The sequence below is a fragment of the Heterocephalus glaber genome, unplaced genomic scaffold, assembly GCF_053883595.1.
Source record: "Heterocephalus glaber isolate CG9 unplaced genomic scaffold, H.glaber_assembly_v1.0 deba00001606, whole genome shotgun sequence".
NCBI classification, from domain to species: Eukaryota; Metazoa; Chordata; class Mammalia; order Rodentia; family Bathyergidae; genus Heterocephalus; species Heterocephalus glaber.
This window is the reverse complement of record NW_028258377.1, coordinates 36613359-36634796: the sequence shown is the minus strand read 5'-3', so window position 1 is coordinate 36634796 and position 21438 is coordinate 36613359. Positions and strand designations below refer to the sequence as shown.

Sequence of the window (21438 nt, the reverse complement as noted above, 5' to 3'; positions counted from 1 at the left end):
GAGATCATATTGGACCCACCTGGATAATCTAGGATAATCTTCACATCTCAATACCTTTCGCTTAATCTACAAAGTCCTCTTGGCCATGTAAGGAAGCATAGGTACAGGCTCTGGGGATTAGGACAGGGACATCTTGAGGGGGGCATTATTGGTCCACCATAGGTAAGTACCATCATCATTCTTATTCTGAAATGAAGACTGAAAGGTCAGAGGCCTAAATACCTTCTCCTGGGTCCCCAGCGGCAAGCCAGGAATCCACCCAAGGAGCTCAACTCCAGACAACACTCCCTATGCCCAGCCGAGCCTACTCCCGTGCCTTGTTTGCTCCAAACCCATCCACCTCTGGCGCTTAGACCGTATCCTCCTGCTCCTGAAGGGCTTTGGCCCAGGGCCCGGAGGCCCCTCTGTCCAACCCCACACTGTCCTCGCCGCCTGGGCAGGTGGAGGTTACAGGGCCCAGTGGACAGTGGACAGCTGGGCCTACAGCCTCGCTCTAGGGCACCTCCAGTCTGCTGTAAACCTCCAGAGGCCGGGCTGGGGATTGTGTGTCCAAACGCTCAAATGCACCTTTGTGTGTCTGGCTTGGAGTCAAGGCTGCCAAGGGAGGGAGGACTGGGCACGCCGAGTGAGTGTGACTCAGCCCGTTGCCTCGTTACTGTATCTTTCCCCCGTCAGACCCTCCCATGACTGCAGGGCACAAAGATGCCATTGTCGCTGTGCCCTTGGTCCCCCGGTCAGAGCAGCCGCTAACCAGGCCAAGGCTAGACACTGTGGAGATGAAACTTGCCTTCAGCTCCCTCCCCACGTGCCACACTCCCACAGAGTAGCTGGAGATTTCCTCCCTCTCTGCAGCTCACAAGGGACTTTTATCCTCCTAATCTTGCTGAGCGGCACATTTACTCAGTGTATAAAGCAGAAACCTCAGGAATAGCCTTGGGCTGGGCAGACAGACGGACTTGCACAAGGTCACACAGCTGCTCCCCGCACCCGGGCAGAGCTGAGGACAGACCTCAGAGGTTTTAACGATTGGTCCAAGACTCCGCTGCACCACTGCTGCCTCCCCCAGGACTCCCGGAGAGATGGGACAGACAGCTGGGGCACCTGCTCCTCCCAGAGCCCTCCACCTCAGGGACAGCAAGGTGTCGGCTGCACCTTCTCACTCTGACACAAACCCCCCCAAGGAGGAGAGCCGGTGTGAGCTCTGAGCTGGGCTCTGCCCCGAGGAGGACCTAGGTCCACAACCCTGTCTAGAGCCAGTGCTTCTGCCACCCACCCTTCCTGTCCCAACCCGGGTTCCTTATCCATAAAGGGAACATGATTATAATACTTGGCCCTTCTTGGTTCAAGTCAGGGTAAGATTCCAATGAACATGGGTTCTAGAGAGTCAGGAAGCAGAAGAGGTCAGATGTGGTGGCCCGAGCCTGTAATCCTCGCACTCAAGAGGCTGAGGCAGGAGGATCTTAAGTTTGAGGCCAGCCTGGACTACAGAGTGAGAACTTGTCTAAAAAAAGGAGGAGGAGGAGGAGAAAAGAAATATAAGAGAAAGGTTAAGAGGCCTAGCTTTGGGGTAAGATCTCTGGTCTTATATCTTGGGACAAGTTATTTAACTCAAGAAAATCTGGGGCCTGCTATTTAACCTCCAGCCTTGGTTTCCTGGATGTAAAGTTATAAAGATAAGGCAGTTTGGGGAGGGTTACGTGAAGTAATATATGCAATGCATTTGTTGCACTTTGCATGCCTCAAGCACTGTCAATCTTATCATTAGATCTTCTAATTCAACATCCGCCCCACAAAATATTAATCCTATAACAATCCAGAAAGGGGAACCCAGGTTCAAAATGAGCTGGGGAAATGGGCATTTACCATCCTCCGTGTGGATGTCGAAACAAGAACAGCTCTGAGAAGTTCTGCAGAAGAGAGACCTAGGCAGCAGTTCCCCTTGCTCTAGGCCCTGTTTTTCAAGCACTTCTGGATGTGTTCCTCAGAAGTCGTGTTCCATGTCCCCCTATGGGGTGCCCCACAGAACTTGTGCTTTGTGGATCAACTCATTGGGGATGTTTATTTGATCCTATGCCTTTGTTTGAAAAAGAAACCAAGGCTCAGGAAGGTGGAGTGGCGTGTCCTGGGTCCCCGGCCAGTAAACAACAGAGTTGAGACTTGACTCAAGCTAATTCTTTGACCTATTAATAGTTCTTTCTGTTAAATCATACTAAGAAGATACCTTCAGCAGATGATGTGAACAAGCATTCTCTAAATGTTAAGATTTAAGAAGAAGAAGGAGGAGGCTTGTATAACTGGCTTCAGTGCCCTTTTCCAGGCCCTGTATCTGTGGCTGGTGGCAGGCCCCCTCGGGCCTGCGCTGTCTCCCCACTGCCTGGCCAGGGTCAAAGGCGGTCAGCTGTGGATTGCTTCCGTCTGCCCCATCCCTGGCTTTGCGCTATTGCAGCTGTGGGTACAGGTCCGGGGAACACTCACAAGCAGGCAGCAATTTTCTCCTGCAACCCCACAGGCCGGGAAATCTTTTCCGAAGGCAAGAGGAAGGCCCAAGAGCCCAGCCCTGACAACGTGGCAGCTCTTACGTGTTCCCTGACGTGGCTCAAAAACCAAACCTCTCTTCGGTGCCAGCAGCTGGGAAGCCAGAAATAGCGTGGCCAACCCAAAGGGCAGCTGGGAGACTCCGGGGCCATCCGCTCAGGGACTGGGACAGGTGCGGATGAGGAAGGAGAAGGGCTGAGGGGCTCAGCCCTACGCCCACTCTGACCACATGTCCTTTCTCCCTGCTTCCTGAGGTGACGCTGGCCTCCCTGTCCCCTGCTGACGTGGACCCAGCACCGCTCCACTGTGCCCTCCCCACTGCTAGCTCCTGTGCCTGCCCTGAGCTCTGAGCCTCCAAGAGTCCCCGTGGCAGTGGTCCTGCGCATCTGGAGCTCTGGGAGCTCCATCAGGAAGCTCTGTTCCCCTCGAGGGGCCAAGGGACAAGGGCCCTGGCTCCCAGCTCTCCGCCCTGCTTCAATCAGGGACAAATGCTGTGATCTGTTTAACATCTGGAACTTTTGCCTAAGATTTCATGTCTGAAAATGATTTTGCTCCTTAAAAAACTTTGCAATGCACTAATGTACTTTGAGGTCACTGGCTTTGCATTCAAAAACTGAGCCCTAGAAAGAAGGGGTGATCTGTCCAAAGACACAGACTGTCCCAACTGTTCCGGCTACCGTGGGAAGGGGGACAGGGTTCCCAGAGATGTGGAAGACATCTGACCACCTTCAAAGCTCACAGTCTGGCTGCTCTGGGCAGGCAGCCCATGGTTGTGCCTTCCTCAGGAACCCAGAGGAAGGGGTCCACCTCCCAGCCGGGCGTCTCCGCAGGGGAGAGACCAAGGACACAGGGGCCGAACGCGGCAGCATCTTCGGGTGCAGACGGGCAGGAGAGGCCAGCAGCCCCTCTGGTGACACAACAGGAGAAGAGCCTCCAGCAAGCCGGAGAGCAAAGGCTTTGGGGGCTCTCCGGGCTTTCTGCAGGAGCAAGCTCCTCTTGGGCCACCAGTTTGGGCCTGGATTCTTCCTTTTTTTAAGGGAACAAAATATTCCCTCACATTCTTCAGGGAGAAAAAGCAGTATCTAACCCCTTGAGTTTGAAAACTTTAAAGTGAGTCCGTCTCTTGCTTCCTTCTAACTCTGAATCTGTTTCTCTTCTCTCTCTCCTCTCTTTTTATTTTTTTTATTTTTTATTTTTTATTTTTTGGTACCGGGATTGAACTTGGGACCTTGTGCTCACAAGGCAGGTGCCAGAACCACTGAGCTAAATCCCCGGCCCTCTCTCTTTATTTTTTAGACAGGGTCTCGCTATGTAGCCCAGGCTGGCCTCGAACTCACAGCAATCCTCCTACCTCAGCCTCATGAGTTCTGGGATTACAGGCACAACACACCAACACACCCAACTCTTTTCTTCTTCCTGTCTTCCAAACCTCTTTAAAAAGAGCACTGGAAGCCAGGTGTGGTGGCCCATGCCTATAATCCTGGCACTTGGGAGGCTGAGGCAGGAGGATTGCTGTGAGTTCAAGGCTATAGAGAGAGTAACACCCCCCCCCCCACCGCCCCCCAAAGCACCGGACAAGAAGGCAAAAGACCTGGGCTCCTCATGCAATCAATAAAGGAACTGGGCAAATCATCACCCTCCCTGGGCCGTGTTCCTCACATGTAAAATGAGGGTATCGAGCTAGGTCCAAACACCAGGTGACAAGGACCAGACGAGAAGCCCCGACTCCCCCTTCCTCTTGTACCCCTAGGGGTAGCTCTCTTTTGCTAGTTTAATTGAAGAGAAGGGTTCTACAGTGAATAAAACTCTTGAAAATGACTAGGCCGTGTCCACAAGGCCTTCCAGCCTGGAAATTCGGGATCACTCCTCTCTCTCCGGTCTCCTTACTCAGGGGCCCGGAGCCCTTAGCAGGTTTCCGGGGGGCCCCTCCCCGCCTCCCCCAGGCTGCACGCTGCCCTTTCACTTGCAACACCGGAGAAGAATCCCTTCTTTCCCAGATCCCCAAACGTTGAGGAGACCCAGGGGCCCTAGCCAGTCACCCCGCACTGCCCCGTGAGGTGAGGTGAGGTCGGCACCCCTCCCCTGCCCCGCCGGCCTGGGCGCCCAGCCCATCCCGAGCAGAGTTTTTCTCCTGATTCAGACATTTCTGTGGTGTGAAATCATCTCCGCCCCGGGCAGCTGAAGCCAGGAGCTCCGCCAGCCCTCCTTCCTGCCACGTCCTCAGGCCCTCGGCTCCTGTCCTAGCTCTCAGGATCTCCACTGGCTTCCCTTCCAGCCGGCACAGGAACCGGCAGAGCGGCCAGGGACAGCCGGGTTCACTCGGGACGAGCCTAGCCGACCCCAGGGAAAGGCGATTCCGGGGCCTCTGTTAGGTCAGAGGGAGACACGCTGAGGGGAGGGACAGACATAGAGAAGAAAAGAACCGAAAACTCACAGAAAGACGGGAGGCTCCGTTTCCGTCGCTGTGGAACTCAGCATGGTCCCCCCACATCACCCCCAGGCTGAGCGCTGTTGCCTTTGCTGTTTACTGCTGCTTAGGGCGCTGATTCTGAAGTTACAGGTTAGCTGCTGGGTTTCTGTCCAGGGACACAAAAGAACTCAGAGGTCACAGATGTAGGGCCGGGTAGGACTCTGCCAGTATTGTAAATGACCAGTGGTCTTTCCTCAGCACTCTTCCAGGGACGTCCGGACACAATCTCTGAGAATTTTCATTGCGTCAGATTTATCATCTTGCTGATTAATCCACGTGGCTTATTTTTTGTTTATAGGAAAGTCATGTTTTTCACTATCAAAAAAACTATATTTTGATAAGAGGCAGAATTAGAATGAGACAGAGATAAAGAGAGACAGAGAAACAAAGATAGTGACCTAGCCAGGCGTGGTGGCCCACGCCTGCAATCCCAGCACTTGAGAGGCTGAGGCAGGAGGATCGAAGCAAGTGCAAGCGTGGACTGTGTGGTGAGTTCAAGGCAGCCTGAACTACATAGGGAGGCTCTGTCTCAGACAGAAAGACAGTGATCGGTCAAGCACATAGACAGGAGGGCTCCCAGCAAGACCAGGGCTGGTGTCTGGGCCGGGACAGAGAAGGGCAGAGGGCAGAGATGAGGGAGACCTTTACATTCACTTCTTTATAGTTCTCTATTGAATTTCTTATGAGCCTGTAATCTTGTGTTATTTTAAACTTTTTGGTATTCTTTTTTTTTTTTTTCCTATGGTACCGGGGATTGAACTCAGGACCTTGAGCTTTTTTTTTTTCTGATTTAAAAAAATTTTTTGGTACCGGGGATTGAACTCGGGACCTTGTGCTTGCAAGGCAAGCACCAGAACCACTGAGCTAAATCCCCAGCTCCTTGGACCTTGAACTTTTGAGACAGGCATGGCTCCACTGAGGTAAATCCCCGGCCCTATTTTAAATTTTTAAAATAGGTATCAGAGAAAGGGAATTGAGAATGAGAGAAACAGAGACCACTAGGGGCACAGGGACAACGTGGAGAGCAGTAAAACTAAAGCCCGGGTGGGGGTAGGGTGGGGCTGGAGCTGAGTAGGCAAAGCACACACTTTAGTGGGGCTTAATCCCTAACAAAAAGAACAAAATAAAAAAAGCAAAAGCAGAGAAAGCAGGCCTCTGGTGGAAGGAACAGGGCGAGCTGGAGCTGAGGTACAGGGCATGGTCCCTCCCCTTCCGTGGAAGGCCCCTGAAGGCCAGTGGGGACAGGAAGGCTCCTCCGACTCCTCACACTCACGGAGGTGGCCCTGTCCGTCAGGGGGAGCTCGGAAGAGCTGGGGGAGAGCACAGCGGCAGGCAGGCAGGCAGGCAGGCAGGCAGCAGGAGCAGCAGCCAGCTGGAGGCCTGGCTCTCTCGGAACCTAGGCTTCCAGGCCTTGAGCCTGGTGCCTGTCAGAGAGGGCAGGTGAAGGAGACAGAATTTGGGAAGGCCACTGGGGGAAGTGGGGAGCTGGAGGAGCTGGCTTCAACCAGGGGTGCTTCCTATTCAGATTCAGAATAAAATCTGCATTCAGTCTCAGCTCCAGCCTAGCAGGCTTCTGCTCAAGCCCATGTGCCTTGCTCAGTACTCTGCCTGCACTGGCCTTCCTCGAGCGAGCATTGTTCTCCTATCTCAGGGATCTGAGCTGTAGCTGGATCTTCCCAAACAAGTTAGTCAGTCTGTGCTGACCGCAGCTCCGCCATGTAATCTCAGAGGGATTCCCAACCACCCCTCAGGGACTGTCTTCACAGGGCTTCACAGCGAGACAAAATCGCTGGTACCTTGCCTCTGGGTGTGTTCTTTACCTTCTCTCCAGAAAAGAGGCCCAGAGGGTAGGGACCTTGTCTGTCTCGGTCACCATGGCAATGGCCTTTGTGCTTCACACTGCCTCTCACAGTGATGATGACTGCGCTCTTATCTAGAGCCCACCATGTGGATTCTGTTATGTTTGTTCTGCCACAATTTAAAAAAAAAATCATTCCTGGTGGAGGATGTAGCTCAGTGGTAAAGCACTTGCTTAGCAAGAATAAGGCACTATGTTCAATCCCCAGCACCAAAAAAAAGAGAAAAAAATCATCTGTAATAGATGCCAAGGGCTGGGGATTTAGCTCAGTGGTTTAGCCGCCTGCCTCGCAAGCCCAAGGTCCCGAGTTCGACCCCCGGTACCAAAAAAAAAAAAAAAAAAGATGCCAAGAAGCCGGGTGTGGTGACACACACCTGTAACCTCGGTACTGGGGAGGCTGAGGCAGGAGGACCACCATGAGTTTCAGGCCAGCCTGGGCTACATAGTAGGTTCAAGGCCAGCCTGGGCTACAAAGCAAGACCTGTCTCAAACTCCCCCCCTAATAAATGTCAAGATTAAAAAGTTTAAGAAATAATGTATTATTTTAAAAAAATTTACCCAAAGACATTTAGGAATTTGACTTGGTTTTTAATTCCTAGCAAGGTCACACACTGCTATATTTTCTAAGGACTATATATTGGGTTTTTAAAATTTTCTTTTCCCATGCTGGGCATGGTGGTGCACATTTGTAATTCCAGTACTTGGGAGGCTGAGGCATGAGGATCACTGTGAGTTCAAAGCCAGCCTAAACTACATAGCGAGACCCTGTCTCAAAACAACAATAACAACAAAAAATTGCTTTTCTCTGTTATTCACATTAAAAATGATTATTTAGGGCCGGGGATTTAGCTCAGTGGTTCCAACACCTGCCTCACAAGCGGAAGGACCTGAGTTCGATCTCTGGTAACAACCAAAAAAGATTTATATAAAAAGAACTGTGCATATTCCAGGCATGTGCTGTGGTAATAAGGCATAAATCAGACATGTGCTGTGCACATGGTGATTTGTCAGAGAGAAAAGGCACGTTGCTCACACAGCTAGGACATTCTGGAAAGGGGCTCTCCCAGGTTTTGAAAACATCATTATATAAGTGAAAAAAAGCAGTCCCAAAGACCACATACTGCATGAGACCGTTCTGGATGTTCTGGGTGTGTCCTCCAATTCATTCGCTAGGACCCCAACGCCTGGATTCCTGTGTGGATGGTGTCTGGAGGTGAGGGCCTTGGGCAGTGCTCAGGCCAGGGGGGTGCTGCCCCTGTGAATGGACCGATCCCTTAGTGGGTTAATGGAGTAACAGACCACTGAGGAAGTGGATTTGTCAAAGCCCCCGTCTGTGGCTGGCTTGCTGTCTCACCACGGCACGTTAGGGACCAGGAATGACCTCACCATTGCCTGGCTCTTGGACCTCCCAGTCTCCAGAACCACAGACCATACAACTGCCTGTTCTCTGTAGGTCTCCTGGTTTTAGGTACTTTGTCATAGCAACAGAAAAAGGACCAAGACATCATCTGTACGAAATGTTCAGAATTGGCATATTTATGGAGACAGTTAATGGTCGCCTAAGGCTGGGGAAAGGCATCCTAGGGGAAATGGGAAATAACTGCTAATGAGTATGGGGTTTCCCTCTGGAGTATAAACATATTTTCCTGGAAGAGATGGGAGTCTTATCTATGTAACCTAGGCAGCTTCACATTCCCAGCTCAAGCGATCCTCCTGCCTGAACCCTCTGATGGCTGGGGTGATAGGGGGCCACCACTATGCCAAGCTTAGTTACTTTGAAGACTGTCCCTAAAAGATCCCTCTGACATAGGAAGGTGAGGGCTTCAGCATGTTTTTGTAGGGACATAATTCAGCCCACAACATGAGATATGAAATTTATTTCTCGATAAAGCCGTTCAATTGGAGGAATAGTGGCCCAGCTACAGGGCCCGCTGAGGATTCAGGAGGAAAGCTCAGGGCAGCGAGGGTCCTGGGAAAGACAGCAAGGAGAGAATCCCGAGAATGCACTGGAGAACTGCTCCTTCCAGTGTCTGCCCTGCCTGAACACCTCCCTCCCACCAGGCAGGGCTCGAGCTCCTCAGGGGGCTCCCAAGTCCCCCCAGATCCCGGTCCCCTCCTTCCCCTCCCACCTCGTCTCTCAGCAGCCCTTGCACAGCCCTCCCCAAAGCTTTCTAAAAGAGCACCCATGTGCAACTGCATGATCAGACCGGGAACTCGGAAACTCCGCCTGGAGACTGTGGACTTCACCCACTCACTCCTCCCAAACTCCACTTCTCAGCTCAACTGCACTTCCTCCAGAAAGCTCGGCCACAGACCTGGCTGCACGATGGCTGTTCATGCCTCTGTCGTCCTCGTCCTCACCGTGCTGGGGTGGCTGAGGACATGTGTCATGGAGTGATCGAGGTCTTGTCTGGAGGTAGAAACCAAAGGAAAAGCAGGACAGTTGCCCTAGCTAGAACTTGTTGAGGCCACTGAATCCCAGTTCCTGCCCAGCCGGCAGCAAGTTAGGGACTTGGTGAGACCATGTCTCAAAATACAAAAAACCAGAAAAGAACCCGTTGCCTCTGCTCTCCCGTAGTCACAGTTTTCAGACCCCTTGGTCCCTGAAGAGAAACTTCAGCTTCTCGGGTTTTTGTCAGAAGGTTTGGGCAGAATCCAGGCCTGGGCCTTCCATTCTTTAAGCTCCTGCTCTGGGTTCCAACCCAGATCCTGACCCCACAGACAGGCAGCACCCAGCTTCCTCCAGTCGCTCAGGAGGCCACGGAGGAAGAAAGTGGCTCTGTGTTTGCTAGGAGGGTGGCAGAGGAGCAGGCCAGGGAGAGGCCTGGGAGAGCAGGGCTCTCAAACCCCTCCATCCCAGAAGCTCCCTGTGTGTCCCTGGGGCTTTCCAGTTAGAAATGCCGTTTCCCTCATGTTGTTCTGAGGCTCCAGAAGCTTCTGGAAAGGCAGCGAAGGAGGGTTAGGAAGAGGGAAGTCTGCTAGCTAAACTGCAAATGTAATAATCCAGAGCAGGGCCTCCCAGAACTGCTCACCCGGCACCCAGAGCGTGCCTGCCTGCTTATAGAGTCATTTGCTTCCTTCAGCTTTTTTTTTTTTTTTTTTTTTGGTGCTGACAATTGAACCCAGGGCCTTTGCACTGAGCTACATCCCCAACCTTTTATATATATATATATTTTTTTTTGGTACCGGAGATCAAACTCAGGACCTTGCGCTTGCGAGGCAGGAGCTGGAACCACTGAGCTAAATCTCCACCCCAACCTTTTATATTTTTTAAAACTTTGAGACAGGGTCACTATGTCTCCCAGATAACTCCTTTTGAAAGTGCCGTCTGTTCTCAGCCAGGAAGCTTGCTGATAAATTTACCATGTAGCAAGTAAATGACAGCGGTCATAAAGTAATGCTACTAAATCCTGGCTAAATGTACAAAAGAATGAAGATGAATGTCAATGCGCTGCTATAGAATGAGCTCCAGGATGCATTAAGTGAAAGTTTAAAAAAATGCAAAACAATGTTCAGAGCGTACGGGTGTAGGAACCATGCTGCAAGCTGAGCTCAAACTGACCAAGGGGTGATGAGGATGAAAAATACAGACACAGAAACAGGTTAAAATCAGGAGGCTCACGTCTCCCTTCCACATAGAGCCCCAAGTGCCTGCTGCATGTTGGCTTTATTCGCTCAGACTCGGGCAAGAGCCATTAGAGTTCCACAGGCCTCATCTGTATCAGCCCTCCACGGTCCTTCTCCAGGTGAACAACCTAACCTCAGGCTTTCTTACTTCCCCTGCAGCGTGTGAGCACGCTCACATGCCCTCTCTCTCCTCAGGGATCTCCGAGCAGGCCAGTTAGGCTTCCTTCTTCCCATCTGATCTCCACACAAGGGGGACAAAAATTAAAAAATACATACAGTCATTACCCTTTCTCCACAGGGGATGCATTTCACAATTCCCAGTGGCTGCCTGATGCTGCAGGTAGCACTGAATCCTGAATCCTTTATAGACTATGCTTTCCCCTATATATATAAAACCTATGATAAAATTTAATTTCTAAATTAGTAAGAGACTAACAACAACAAAGAAAGAAAACAATAATGGCAATGTACTGTCATAAGATTGCCACCCACACTACTCTTGCACTTCCGGACCATTAGTAAGTAAATAAGGGTCCCTGGAACACAATCTTGAGATTGTCCATCTGACTACTGGGATGCCACTAAGTGGCTCTCAAGCAGGTAGCATATACAGCATGGATACAGTGGACAAAAGGACAACTCATGTTCTGGGCAGGCATAAAATGTCATCACCATACTCAGAACACTGTGCACTTAAAGCTTCTGAATGACATATTTCTTGAATTTTTCCACTTGATATTTTCAGGCAGCAGTTCACCATGGGTAGCTGACATGTCTGAAAGCAAAGCTGAGGTTGAGGGAGGACTACCTGATATGCATGTGCTCATGTGTCCAAAAAGAAACAACTGCAGTATGCAATCCAAATGTAAGTAGAAACAGTGACTTTAGAATTCTCTGGATTGGGCTGGGGATTTAGCTCAGTGGTTTTGCTGCCTGCTGCGCAAGCGCAAGGACCTGAGTTCGATCCCTGGTACCAAAAAAAAAAAAAATTCTCTGGATGTAGTTATGTAGTACCTTGTTATATAGTTTTAACTTTAGAACTATTAAACGTTTCCTATAATTAAAAATACTTAATAACAGGGGCTGGGGATTTAGCTCAGTACCACTGTGCTTGCCTCGAAAGTGAAAGGTCCTGTGTTCAATCCCTGGTACCAGAAAAAAAAATACTAAATGACAGCAAAGAAAAAAAAAAAATCCCCAGAAGTAAGTGTGGAAATGACCTTACTTGGATACCAGCCCAGTGGCTGGCCATCCTGAGGCTGCTGTGGTCACATCTGAGGCTGGAGTTGGCACCTGCATAGCAGAAAGTCGGGCAGGGGAGAGGGGGCAGATCAGCTGGGGCTCAGAGCAGGAGCTAGGCCCCTCCGAGGTGTGCCGGGTCTCACGCCCGATGGAGGGCATTCTGCAGGAGGAGCTGCCGCCCTTTCTCGAGGAGATAAACCCAGATCTGGCCCCGAAACCACAAAAGCTGAAAAAGAAGTGAGGCTGCTCCGCTCCTGCCGCCAGGTGAGCCAGCAGGCAGGTGACAACATGTGTGAGCTACAACCTCTGTGGTTTATGTTCCCCTTCTGAGATGTAAGCTCTCTCGTGAAGCCCACCCTAACCTGAGGGGAAACTTGGGTGCACATACAGTAGCTCTGTCAGGCCAAAGTGACACGTTTGACCCACTACACCTGCCTCTGGAGATTACAGGGCCACAACTCCAGGAGTTAGGTGAACTGTATTCTCGAAACTGACATAGGAAGGGAGAAGGCTGGGCATGTGGCTCAGTGGCAGAGAGCTTGCTGAGCCGCCCCAGGCCCTGGGTTCACTGTGACGTGCGGATAAGCATGTACGGTGCCTTTCCAGAAAGGTTTGCATTTCAGGGTAAACTAGTTCTTTTTTTGTTTGTAGTAGTACTGAGGATTGAACCTGGGGCCTCCTGCATGCTAAGCATGCCCTACCACTGAACTGTAACCAACCCTGGGTAATCAAATTGTTAACAAGGAGTAATTCATTTAAAAATGAGGAAGCATTGGGAGAAATTGAAGATCATCATTTGTAGGGCCCAGCGATGGATCAAAGCAGCAGTCAGGCCTGAAGAGTTGACAGCGAATGACACCATGGATGAATCGGGCCAACAATGTTTGAACCAACTCAATAAATTTAACATCACTAAGAGAGGGATGATTGGAAATCATGGTCTTCAAGATGTGACATCACAGGAAGCCCCAGAATGACCTAGGAAGTATTTAAGAAAAAAAACCCCCCAAAAACCAAAACTGACTCTGAATCTAATCACCAGTTTACAGAAAATACAAAGGAATAAAGGAACTTGTCTAAAAACACCAAAAGAAGTAAACAGGCCAAACCAGAAGAACAGAAATTCTTCGAGACAAGCAACATGGTTTCTTCAGTAAATGGCACAGCGAAAGGTAGGGGGTGGAGAGAGGAACTTCAACAAATTAAATGAGACACGAGAACAAAGTGCAGGGAAAAGACATCTCTGTGTCCTGATTCAGATCAATCAAAGAAACGTATTTGAGATCGTCTGGAAAGCTCGATCATGGACCAGGTATTGGGTGGTATGAAGGATGGCTTTCGATGTGGCTAAATAAGATTATGAAAGAGGTGGAAAAGGAAGTCCTTACTATGAGCTGTACATATTGTGAAATTTATAAGTACCCTGATATCATAGATGAGGCTTGAGTTACTCCTTTAAAAAATGTGAGGACTGCTTTGCTGTCTTCCTGCCACGGCACACAGCAAACCCCGCCTGGCTCTAGCCTTCAGCCTACGGCTCGAGTCACCCCAGCATGGAGGCCCCTACAGCTCTGCTTGGAACTCCCAAGAAACCAACCAAATTCTTGCTTATGAATGTTCTTTGGAATACTAATGGTCACACACACACACACACACAGAGCCCAGACACTCCGGTGGATCTGACCCATTGTATTCTTTTTTTGAGACAGGACCTCCTATTGTCCCTTAGGCTGGCCTTGAACTCACAGTGATCCTCCTGCCTTAGCCGCCTTGTTGGGATCACAGGTGTGGGCCACTATGCTAGGCTCCTATTGTACTTTTTTTTTCCCCCTGGTATTCTTGAAGACTCCCAATTTCCTTGGCAGGTACACCCGGCCCTTCTCCCCATTAACGCTAGCTCCAGGCCTTCCTTACCTGCTTGTTTGAACCTGCCCTGGCCCTCCTGGGCTCAGGTCTGGAAGATTTTTATCCCAGTTTAAGGCAGCACTCCCTAAAACCTCTCCACTAATGTGAAACCCTTTACCACTCACCAGTCAGTGGTTTCCCATCTCCTGTGTGGTTAATGCCAGAATTCTCAGCTCGCCTCCAAGATCGACCGCATCTGACCTCACCTTCTACCTCGAATCTGTAGGCCCGTGCCAGACCCACGTGTTAGTGATTATCCTCTCTCTACAAGGGCCCCTGCCCCCCTTGCTCTTCCCCAAGTTAACAAATGCCTACTTGCTGGGTGTTAGACAAGACATCTCCCCCTCTTTATTTGTTTGTGTTTTTGTTTTTTTGGTACCAGGGATCGAACTCAGGACCTTGCGCTTGCAAGACAGGCGGGGTGCCACTGAGCTACATCCCTGGCCCCTAGCTCTCCCTCTTTATAATCAGACAGTTTCAGGTGCCTCCGGGCTCAGGCAGATGTTCAGATTTGGTGAAGTCACCCATTTAACCCTAGGGGCTGAGCGGAATCCTGCTTAGCAGCCCTACCCTGAATTCTGCCCTACGTGCAAAGCGCCTGGCAACAAAGCGATAACCAGACAAACAGCTGGCCTGGGCCTGCAGAAGATGCAGCCCCGCTCCACACGACAGAATGTAACAGAAGCCCACCAGACGACAGGGGACTGAGTGTGTTCTCGAAGGGGACACGGCTGCCGATGATGTCACTCTTGCCTAGGTGACTCTCCGCACACGCTGGCTCTTCACCTGGGCTTACACGGGTGTCTGACGGATGACACGCGGACATCAGGGGGCTGAACATTCCACCCTCTCTCTGATTGCGCCGCGGCCACCATTTCCGGACCCTGCATCCCCTAACAGCCGGGGAGTTGGGTGACCCACCGGCAGACCGCTGGCCCGTGCCTGAGGTCACCGCAGTCTTTACCCCGGAAGCGCCCCCAAGCCCCTCCCAGCGGAGGTGGGTCTGAGCCTCAGCTGCCGGGCAGAGGTCCTCGTCTCCTTGACTGGCAGCGTGGCGGTCAGAGGCCAAGGGGAGGCCTGCTGTGTGACGGGAGGCGGCTCACCCTCCTTTGACTGGTGCAGCTTGTGTACCGAGCTGAAATTTCCCACTGCACCCTGTCGCTACCTATTAGCTACACGTTAAAGTTAAAAAAAGAAAAATAGGTAAAAGCAGTGTTTTGTCAATCTAATTCATTTTACACATTGTAGAAAATGGTTTGTCTTAAAAATTTTTTAAACGAGGGCCGGGGATTTAGCTCAGTGGTTTCGCCGCCTGCTCCACAAGCACAAGGACCCGAGTTTGATTCCCGGTACCAAAAAAAAAAAAAAAAGCTTCAGAAAATTTTTTTAAACTGGGCATAGTGGCACACCTGTAATCCTGAAACTCGGGAGGCTGAGGCAGGAGGATCACTGTGAGCTCCAGGCCAGCCTGAGCTACGTAGGGAGACCCCGTTTCCTGAATGAATGAATATTTTTACATATGTAAAACATATTTATGGGTTGGGGGTGTATCTTGGCGGTAGAGCACATATTCACAGTGTATAAGGCCCTGAGTTTGATCCCTAGCACTACCAAAAAGAAGGAAGAGGAGGAGGAGGAGGAGGAGAAAATATACGGTTATGTTCTAGTATGTGTTTCTCAACAATCTACACATGTTCTAAATCACTGATGAATTCTGGGCATAGTAATGCACACCTGCCATCCCAGTGCTCAGAAAACTAAGGAGTTGCAACTTTGAGGCCAGCCTGGACCCTGCCTCAAAAAAAAGCAACTGAATAAAACCACTCAGTGAGAAGAGTTAAGTGTAGATGATCACAAAAACTTGAAACGGAAACAAACTTTTTGATGACAATTGTCCTGAATTAGCCGCTGCACCCCATTCATTACATGACTTGGGGAAAATCCCACTTTCCAGCTGTGTGGTTATAAATCGTCACTGTTTATAAACAGCTCACCTCACCAGGCCTCGTGGCACACGCCTATAATCCCAGCACTCTAGAGGCTGAGGCAGGAGGATCCCCGTGAGTTCAAGGGCGGCCAGCATTACACAGTCAGACCCTTTCTCAAAAAATAAAATAAAATAAACAGCTAGTCTCAAATCTCAGGATATTTTGAAATTAGATGGAATGAAAGGAAGCATTATTCCAAAGTCCTCACACAAATGACAGGCTAGTTAACACCCTATATTTTATATTCTTATCTTCCTCTGGAATAAGAGCCTGCATTTTAACTGGGTACATAACGAAAAGAATTTTAAAATTCCAAATTCTCCTTTGTAGGTAGATGTGGCCATTTAACTAACATAATTTAACTAGAAGAACATAAGGAATCATGTTCATGCAATCTCGGGGAAATGTCCCTGCTGGTGGAATGTGGAGACAAGGGTGATGTTTGAGCAGCCATCTTGCAACACGAGGCTTAAACTCCATGGTGACTGTAGCACAGCAACAAAATAGAATTTAGGGTCTCATGACCTGAGAGCCACAGTCCAGCCCTTGATTACTCACACTCACATTTTGTTTATGTAGAACAAAACAAATTTCTGTGTTGTTCAAGACCTTGTTACCATGTTTTCTGTCACAGTTGAATCTGATTCCTTGAAAAAGCCAAAGTGATGATGGCCTGGAGTCTGTTAAACCTGCATGTAATATTTAGAGCTAGTGCTCCTTATCTAAGATTATTAGGCGGGGCATGGTAGCACAGACCTATAACCCCAGCACTCCCGGATGCTGAGGCAGGAGGGTCACAAGTTTGAGCCTAGCTGAGGCTACACAGTGAGATCCTTTCTCAAAAAAACTTAAAAAAACAAACAACCTAATGTCTAAAAGAGCAGTTCTCAAACTTTTGGTCTGAGGATCCCTTTATTTTCTGAAAAAGTATTATGAACCCCAGCGAACTTTTATTTAGTCGGTTGCATCTATCAATATTCACTGTTTCAGAAATTAGAACTAAGACCTTTCTAAAAACACAGGAATAGGGCCGGGGATTTAGCTCAGTGGTTCTGCCGCCTGCCTTGCAAGCTTAAGGTCCCGAGTTCGATACCCGGTACCAAAAAATAAATAAAAATAAAAAATAAAAACACAGGAATATACAAGTATCTGCCCCATGAGTTGTCAGAACAATTATACCATCACATACCATGATCAGACATCATGTAAACTCTGGAAAACTCCACTGCACGTTTAGAAGATCACAGGAGTGACAAAGGCAGATAATAGGTTAGCACGAGGATGGACATCGGTGAGACCTTGTAGACTCTGTCAAATAAAATTTACACAAATTTACTGATTTGGATTGAGTTCCTATGCCAAGTCCAGTGGACCAGACCAAACCAAAATGGCACTGCTCATGCTATATGCTATGAAATTAAATGAATTTGAAACAGCCCAGTTTTCCAAAACACACGAAGTTCTTACTAACCAGCTGATAAAAGCTCAGTTTACCTGAGCCAGTGTAATAAGGAAGTCCACTCTGATTTAACCTTTCAAGGAAAATAACTTTGAAAGGCTTTGTTACTTTCTCATTGCTGGGACAAAATACTGGAGACCCACAAGTTAAAGCAGGAGAGGTTTATTTTAGCTCATACTTTGTAGAGGTTTCAGTCCATAGTTGTCTGGATCCAAGGCACGGCAGGATGACAGAGGAGAAACAGTCCATGGCATGATAGGCAGGAAGCAGCAGTCTTCCTCTTTCCCTTTTTATTCCATCCAGGCTACAAGCCTATTGGTTGGTGCTGCCCACACCCAGGGCGGGTCTTCCTTCTTCAGTAAATCTATTATCCACACCCAGAACCATGCTAAACCAATCAGATGACTAATCCAGTATCACACACCTATAATCCAGTCACCTCTCAAAGCCCCACCTATGAGCACATGAGGCTTGGGGACATCTAGATATAAGCCATAACAAAGGGCAGTCTACTTTTGCATCCTGTTTCAACTTTATGTAGTACTCTTCTGCCTACAAAATCAAGATCCTCTACTCACTTTTCTAAACCTTTAGATGAGGCACTCCCCACTCATGAATCCCTAATAAATGCCAATTTGATATTTAAGCTAAAGTTGGTGTGATTTTACCTTTTGGCAATTTTTTTTCAACTAGGCATTGAACCTGGGGCTCACACACGCCAGGCAAGTGCTCTGCCCCTGAGCTAAGTCCTGGCCCTTTCCTCTCCTTCCTTCCTTCCCTCCCTCCCTCCTTCTCTCCTCCTTCCTTCCTTCCTTCCTTCTTCCTTCCTCCCTGCCTTCCTACTGGGGATTGAACCTAGGGTCTTCACACTGAGCTCTATCCCCAGTCCTTTTTAATTTTTTTTTAAATTTTGAGACAAAGGCTCACTGAGTTGCCCAGGCTGGGCTCAAACTTGCAATCCTCCTGCCAAGTAGCATGCACCCCCATGTCCAGCTTTGGCCACTGCACCTGGCTTCTGTCTTTGGGCATCTTAAAAGGACCAGGCCGGGGATTTAGCTCAGTGGTGCCGCACCTGCCTCGCAAGTGCAAGGTCTTGAGTTCGATCCCCAGAACTGAAAAAAAAAAAAAAAAAAGAGCCCCCCAGGGACCCCAGACTACACTTGGGAACACTGATCTAAAACATGAAATTTTAAACAAAATTTTTGGGAACATCTAACATACCTTCCCTAAAAAACATGGCGATGTCTAAAACTTTGTGTAAGATATGTATTTGTTTTGGTTTGGTTTGACTTCGGACCACCAGCGCCCTTTCACCTTAAGCACCATCTCTCACTCCTTCATCTCCCCGGTAGTGGCATCGTCCTCTCCTGGAGGCTGAATCCAAGGCCCTCACACTGGACCACATCTCCAGCTCCCTCCCTTTCCTAAAATTTTGAGACAGGCTCTCACTGAGTCACTGAGTTGCCTAGGCTGGGCTTCTTCTGAGCTCTTAACTCAGCTTAGAAGAAGGGCAACTGTGGAGGCTAAACCTGCCTATTCCCATTGGCACAGTCACCCCTGGAAAGGCTAAGGTGGCTGCACCCCAGTCTGGCCTTTTCCTGCTGGGTTCAACTAGAAGTGGATGTAAGAGCCCGAGCAATAGCAGCCTTCCTGAGATCATGAGGACACAAGGGAGGATGAAGGCATCAAGGAGAGCAGGAAGGAGAGAGAGAGAGGGAGACTGAGAGAGACTGAGACAGATTCAAGACTGACAGAGAGGAGAAAAGACAAAGAAAAGAGGGGGTGGATGCTGGTCAGAGCTCCAGAGCGGCCTGGGACAGACACTGGCCCCATGCCCTCTCCTCCTCTGCCCGATGCACAGACCCCTGGCTTCTGCTGGAGCTCTGCGCGCAGCCCACACTCGGCTCCGAGGCGCCTGGGCAGAGCCGGGGTGAGGGACGAGAGTCCCACCGAGGACTCAGGAGCTGAGCTCAGCGCAGGGCGTTTGCAGGAGAGAGCCGGCTGCCCTTTCACCCTCTCCTTTCTCCCCGATGCAGACAGGAAGTGACGTGGAGAATGAACCCCACGAGGAAAGGCTGAGAAAGGAGACGCACTCCCGGTTCCCGGTGGTGACGTGGGCTTGGCCCCCTCCTTGGGGGCCGTACCGATTGCAAAGGGAGATGAAAGCTGCTGGCACGGAGTTTCATTTTTCTCTTTCTTTTCTTCCTTTTTTCTTTTATCTTTTTTTTTGGTTCCAGGGACCGAACTCAGGACCTGCACTTGTGAGGCAGGCGGTGGAACCACTGAGCTAAATCCCCAGCCCCAATTTTTTGTCTTGTGAGACAGGGTCTCTCTGTGTAGCCCAGCTTGGCCTCAAACTCACGCTAATCCTCCTGCCTCGGCCTCCTCGGTGCTGGGTGACACCATGCCCAGCTTCTTCCTCTTCTTTTCTTTTCTTTTGTTTTCTTTCTTTCTTTTTCCAAGTACAGAGGATTGAACCCAGGCCCTTCTCTCTGAGCTTTGTCCTTAAGTCCTTTTGTATTTTGAGAGAGTACGTTGCTCAATTGCCCAGGCTGGGCTTGAACTGGTGATCCTCCTGCCTCAGCCTCCCAGAGTGTTGGGATGACAGGTGTGCGCCTCCACCCCAGAGTCCTGGAACCCAGTTTCTGTAACACACAGCAGAGGGCAGCCCGCAGGTGGTGGGCTGCCCCGCTCCCTGAACCAGTCCATCCCCTGGCTCACGCTCGTGTCCGGTCACTTTCCATGGAGGAAATCCCACCTCTGATTCCTTGAGACAAGGTGAGTGACCGGCGTGATCGTCAACCATAAGGGAAAGCAGATGGTGTCCCTAATGCAGGGCCCACAAGGACAGCAAAGCAGGAGGCAGGACAGAAAGAAAGTCTTGGGAGGAGCCCAGAGGAGCCTGGGGCCGAGGTGGGGAGGTTTGTTCTGGTTCCTAAGTGGAGCTGCAGTGCCATTCAGGTTGCTCAAGCAGGTCTGACCACTGCAGTGGACTGAGGAGCGCCCGTTCCTCGGGGCTGGTCCTCTTTGGGAGCTGGCTGTGTCCTAGAGAGGCCGGGGAGGCCAGGGAATGGGAAGAGTTAATGTGAGCAAGTGAGGTCTTTGGAGGCAGAAAGACCGGAACTTAATTCTTGGTTTTCCACCGAGTTGCTGGAGACTTTGAGCCAGCTCTGATTAACGCATAACATGGTGACAGTTGATCCCCAGGGGTTGCTGCAAGAACTAGAGGACCCTTGAACATTTACTAGGGAAGGGTTATGTACTCAGGCGTCGCCCTTGGAGAAAAGGGGGTACACACCTCTGTGTTCTACTCACTACTTTTTTCTTTTTTTGTGAATCTCTAATTATTTTGAAAGTGAAAGTTCTAATAAAGCCAGGCGTGGCAGTTCACACCTATAGTCACAGCTCTCAGGAAGCTGAGGCAGGAGGATTACAAATTGGAGGGCAGCCTGGGCTACACAGCAAGATGCTGTCTAAAAAGAAAACAAACAAACAAACAAAAATCTAAAGTTTTAAAAAAGTAATTAGGAGAGGAGAGAAAAATCCACAAATCCTGGGGCGTGGGGTTTAGAAAGTTTCCTAGCAGTTGAACAATGGGAGCAGAAAGATGAGAATCTGAAAAAAAAAAAAAAAAAGATGAGAATCTGGTGGGAAAGGAAACGGAGTTTGTATGAATTATGAATTAGATCCCTTTTGATGCTCTTAGAGATGCAGCTGTAGAGCTTTTAAAGGACGTGTGGCCGTGAGATCCTGGCTTCTTCCACTGCAGCTCTGCTGCAGGGTTTCCCAGGTGCAGGCTCTCTACAGAGGCACAGGGAGCGAGTCCTACTGGTCCCTTGGGCCACTTCCGCTCCGGATGAGGATGCAGGTCAAGCCCTTGTCTCCGGTCCTCTCTGTGCAAACTTCTGCTTGGACCCATTCCCCGCCCCCACCCAGCCCTCGTCCACCTCTGGGGGCCTGAAGCCTCCCTACCGGGAGGGTGCACAGCACATCACAGTGGCTGTCATAGCCATGCTCCCCCAGAGCCTTCTATTGTGAGTGGTAGTTTGGCCTAGAAAGTGCCATGCAGCTCTGTTGCAAAGAAAGGGCCTGGGGAGTCCTAAGAGCTTCATTAACAACAGCTCTCGGTTAGAAGCCTGAGCGGCTTCCCAGAATGGCTCTGCTGATGAACTGAAGTTTGCACCCTCAGACACTCATGGTCCAAAGTGCCCTACAGCAGTGGATGAAGCGCGCTTTCTGAGGTGCAGTGTGTGACTGCAGGCAGCTGGAACGGCCATTGTGGGTGTAAACTCCATACAACGATGCAACCAAGCTGTACTTTCTGACATTTTGGCCCAATAGGCGAGATGCACAG

The 21438-nt window shown here is 49.9% G+C and overlaps 1 protein-coding gene across 3 annotated transcripts in view; it reads right to left on the bottom strand.

Annotated features, from left to right (window-relative positions):
* The window catches only part of Sparc (secreted protein acidic and cysteine rich), a 54028-nt gene that overhangs the window by 26500 nt on the left and 6090 nt on the right, over positions 1 to 21438 (bottom strand). Inside the window, exons 2-4 of one of the 3 annotated variants that reach the window (XM_087194927.1) lie at positions 16815 to 16933; positions 9179 to 9273; positions 4970 to 5111 (exon numbers count right to left, since the gene is read on the bottom strand). In XM_087194927.1, coding sequence (XP_087051053.1) covers positions 4970 to 5013 — 44 coding nt within the window. In that variant the 5' untranslated portion in view covers positions 5014 to 5111; positions 9179 to 9273; positions 16815 to 16933. Of the gene's footprint in view, positions 1 to 4969; positions 5231 to 9178; positions 9274 to 16814; positions 16934 to 21438 lie in introns of those variants that run through there. The other 2 variants (XM_087194926.1, XM_087194925.1) reach the window with 2 other exon arrangements.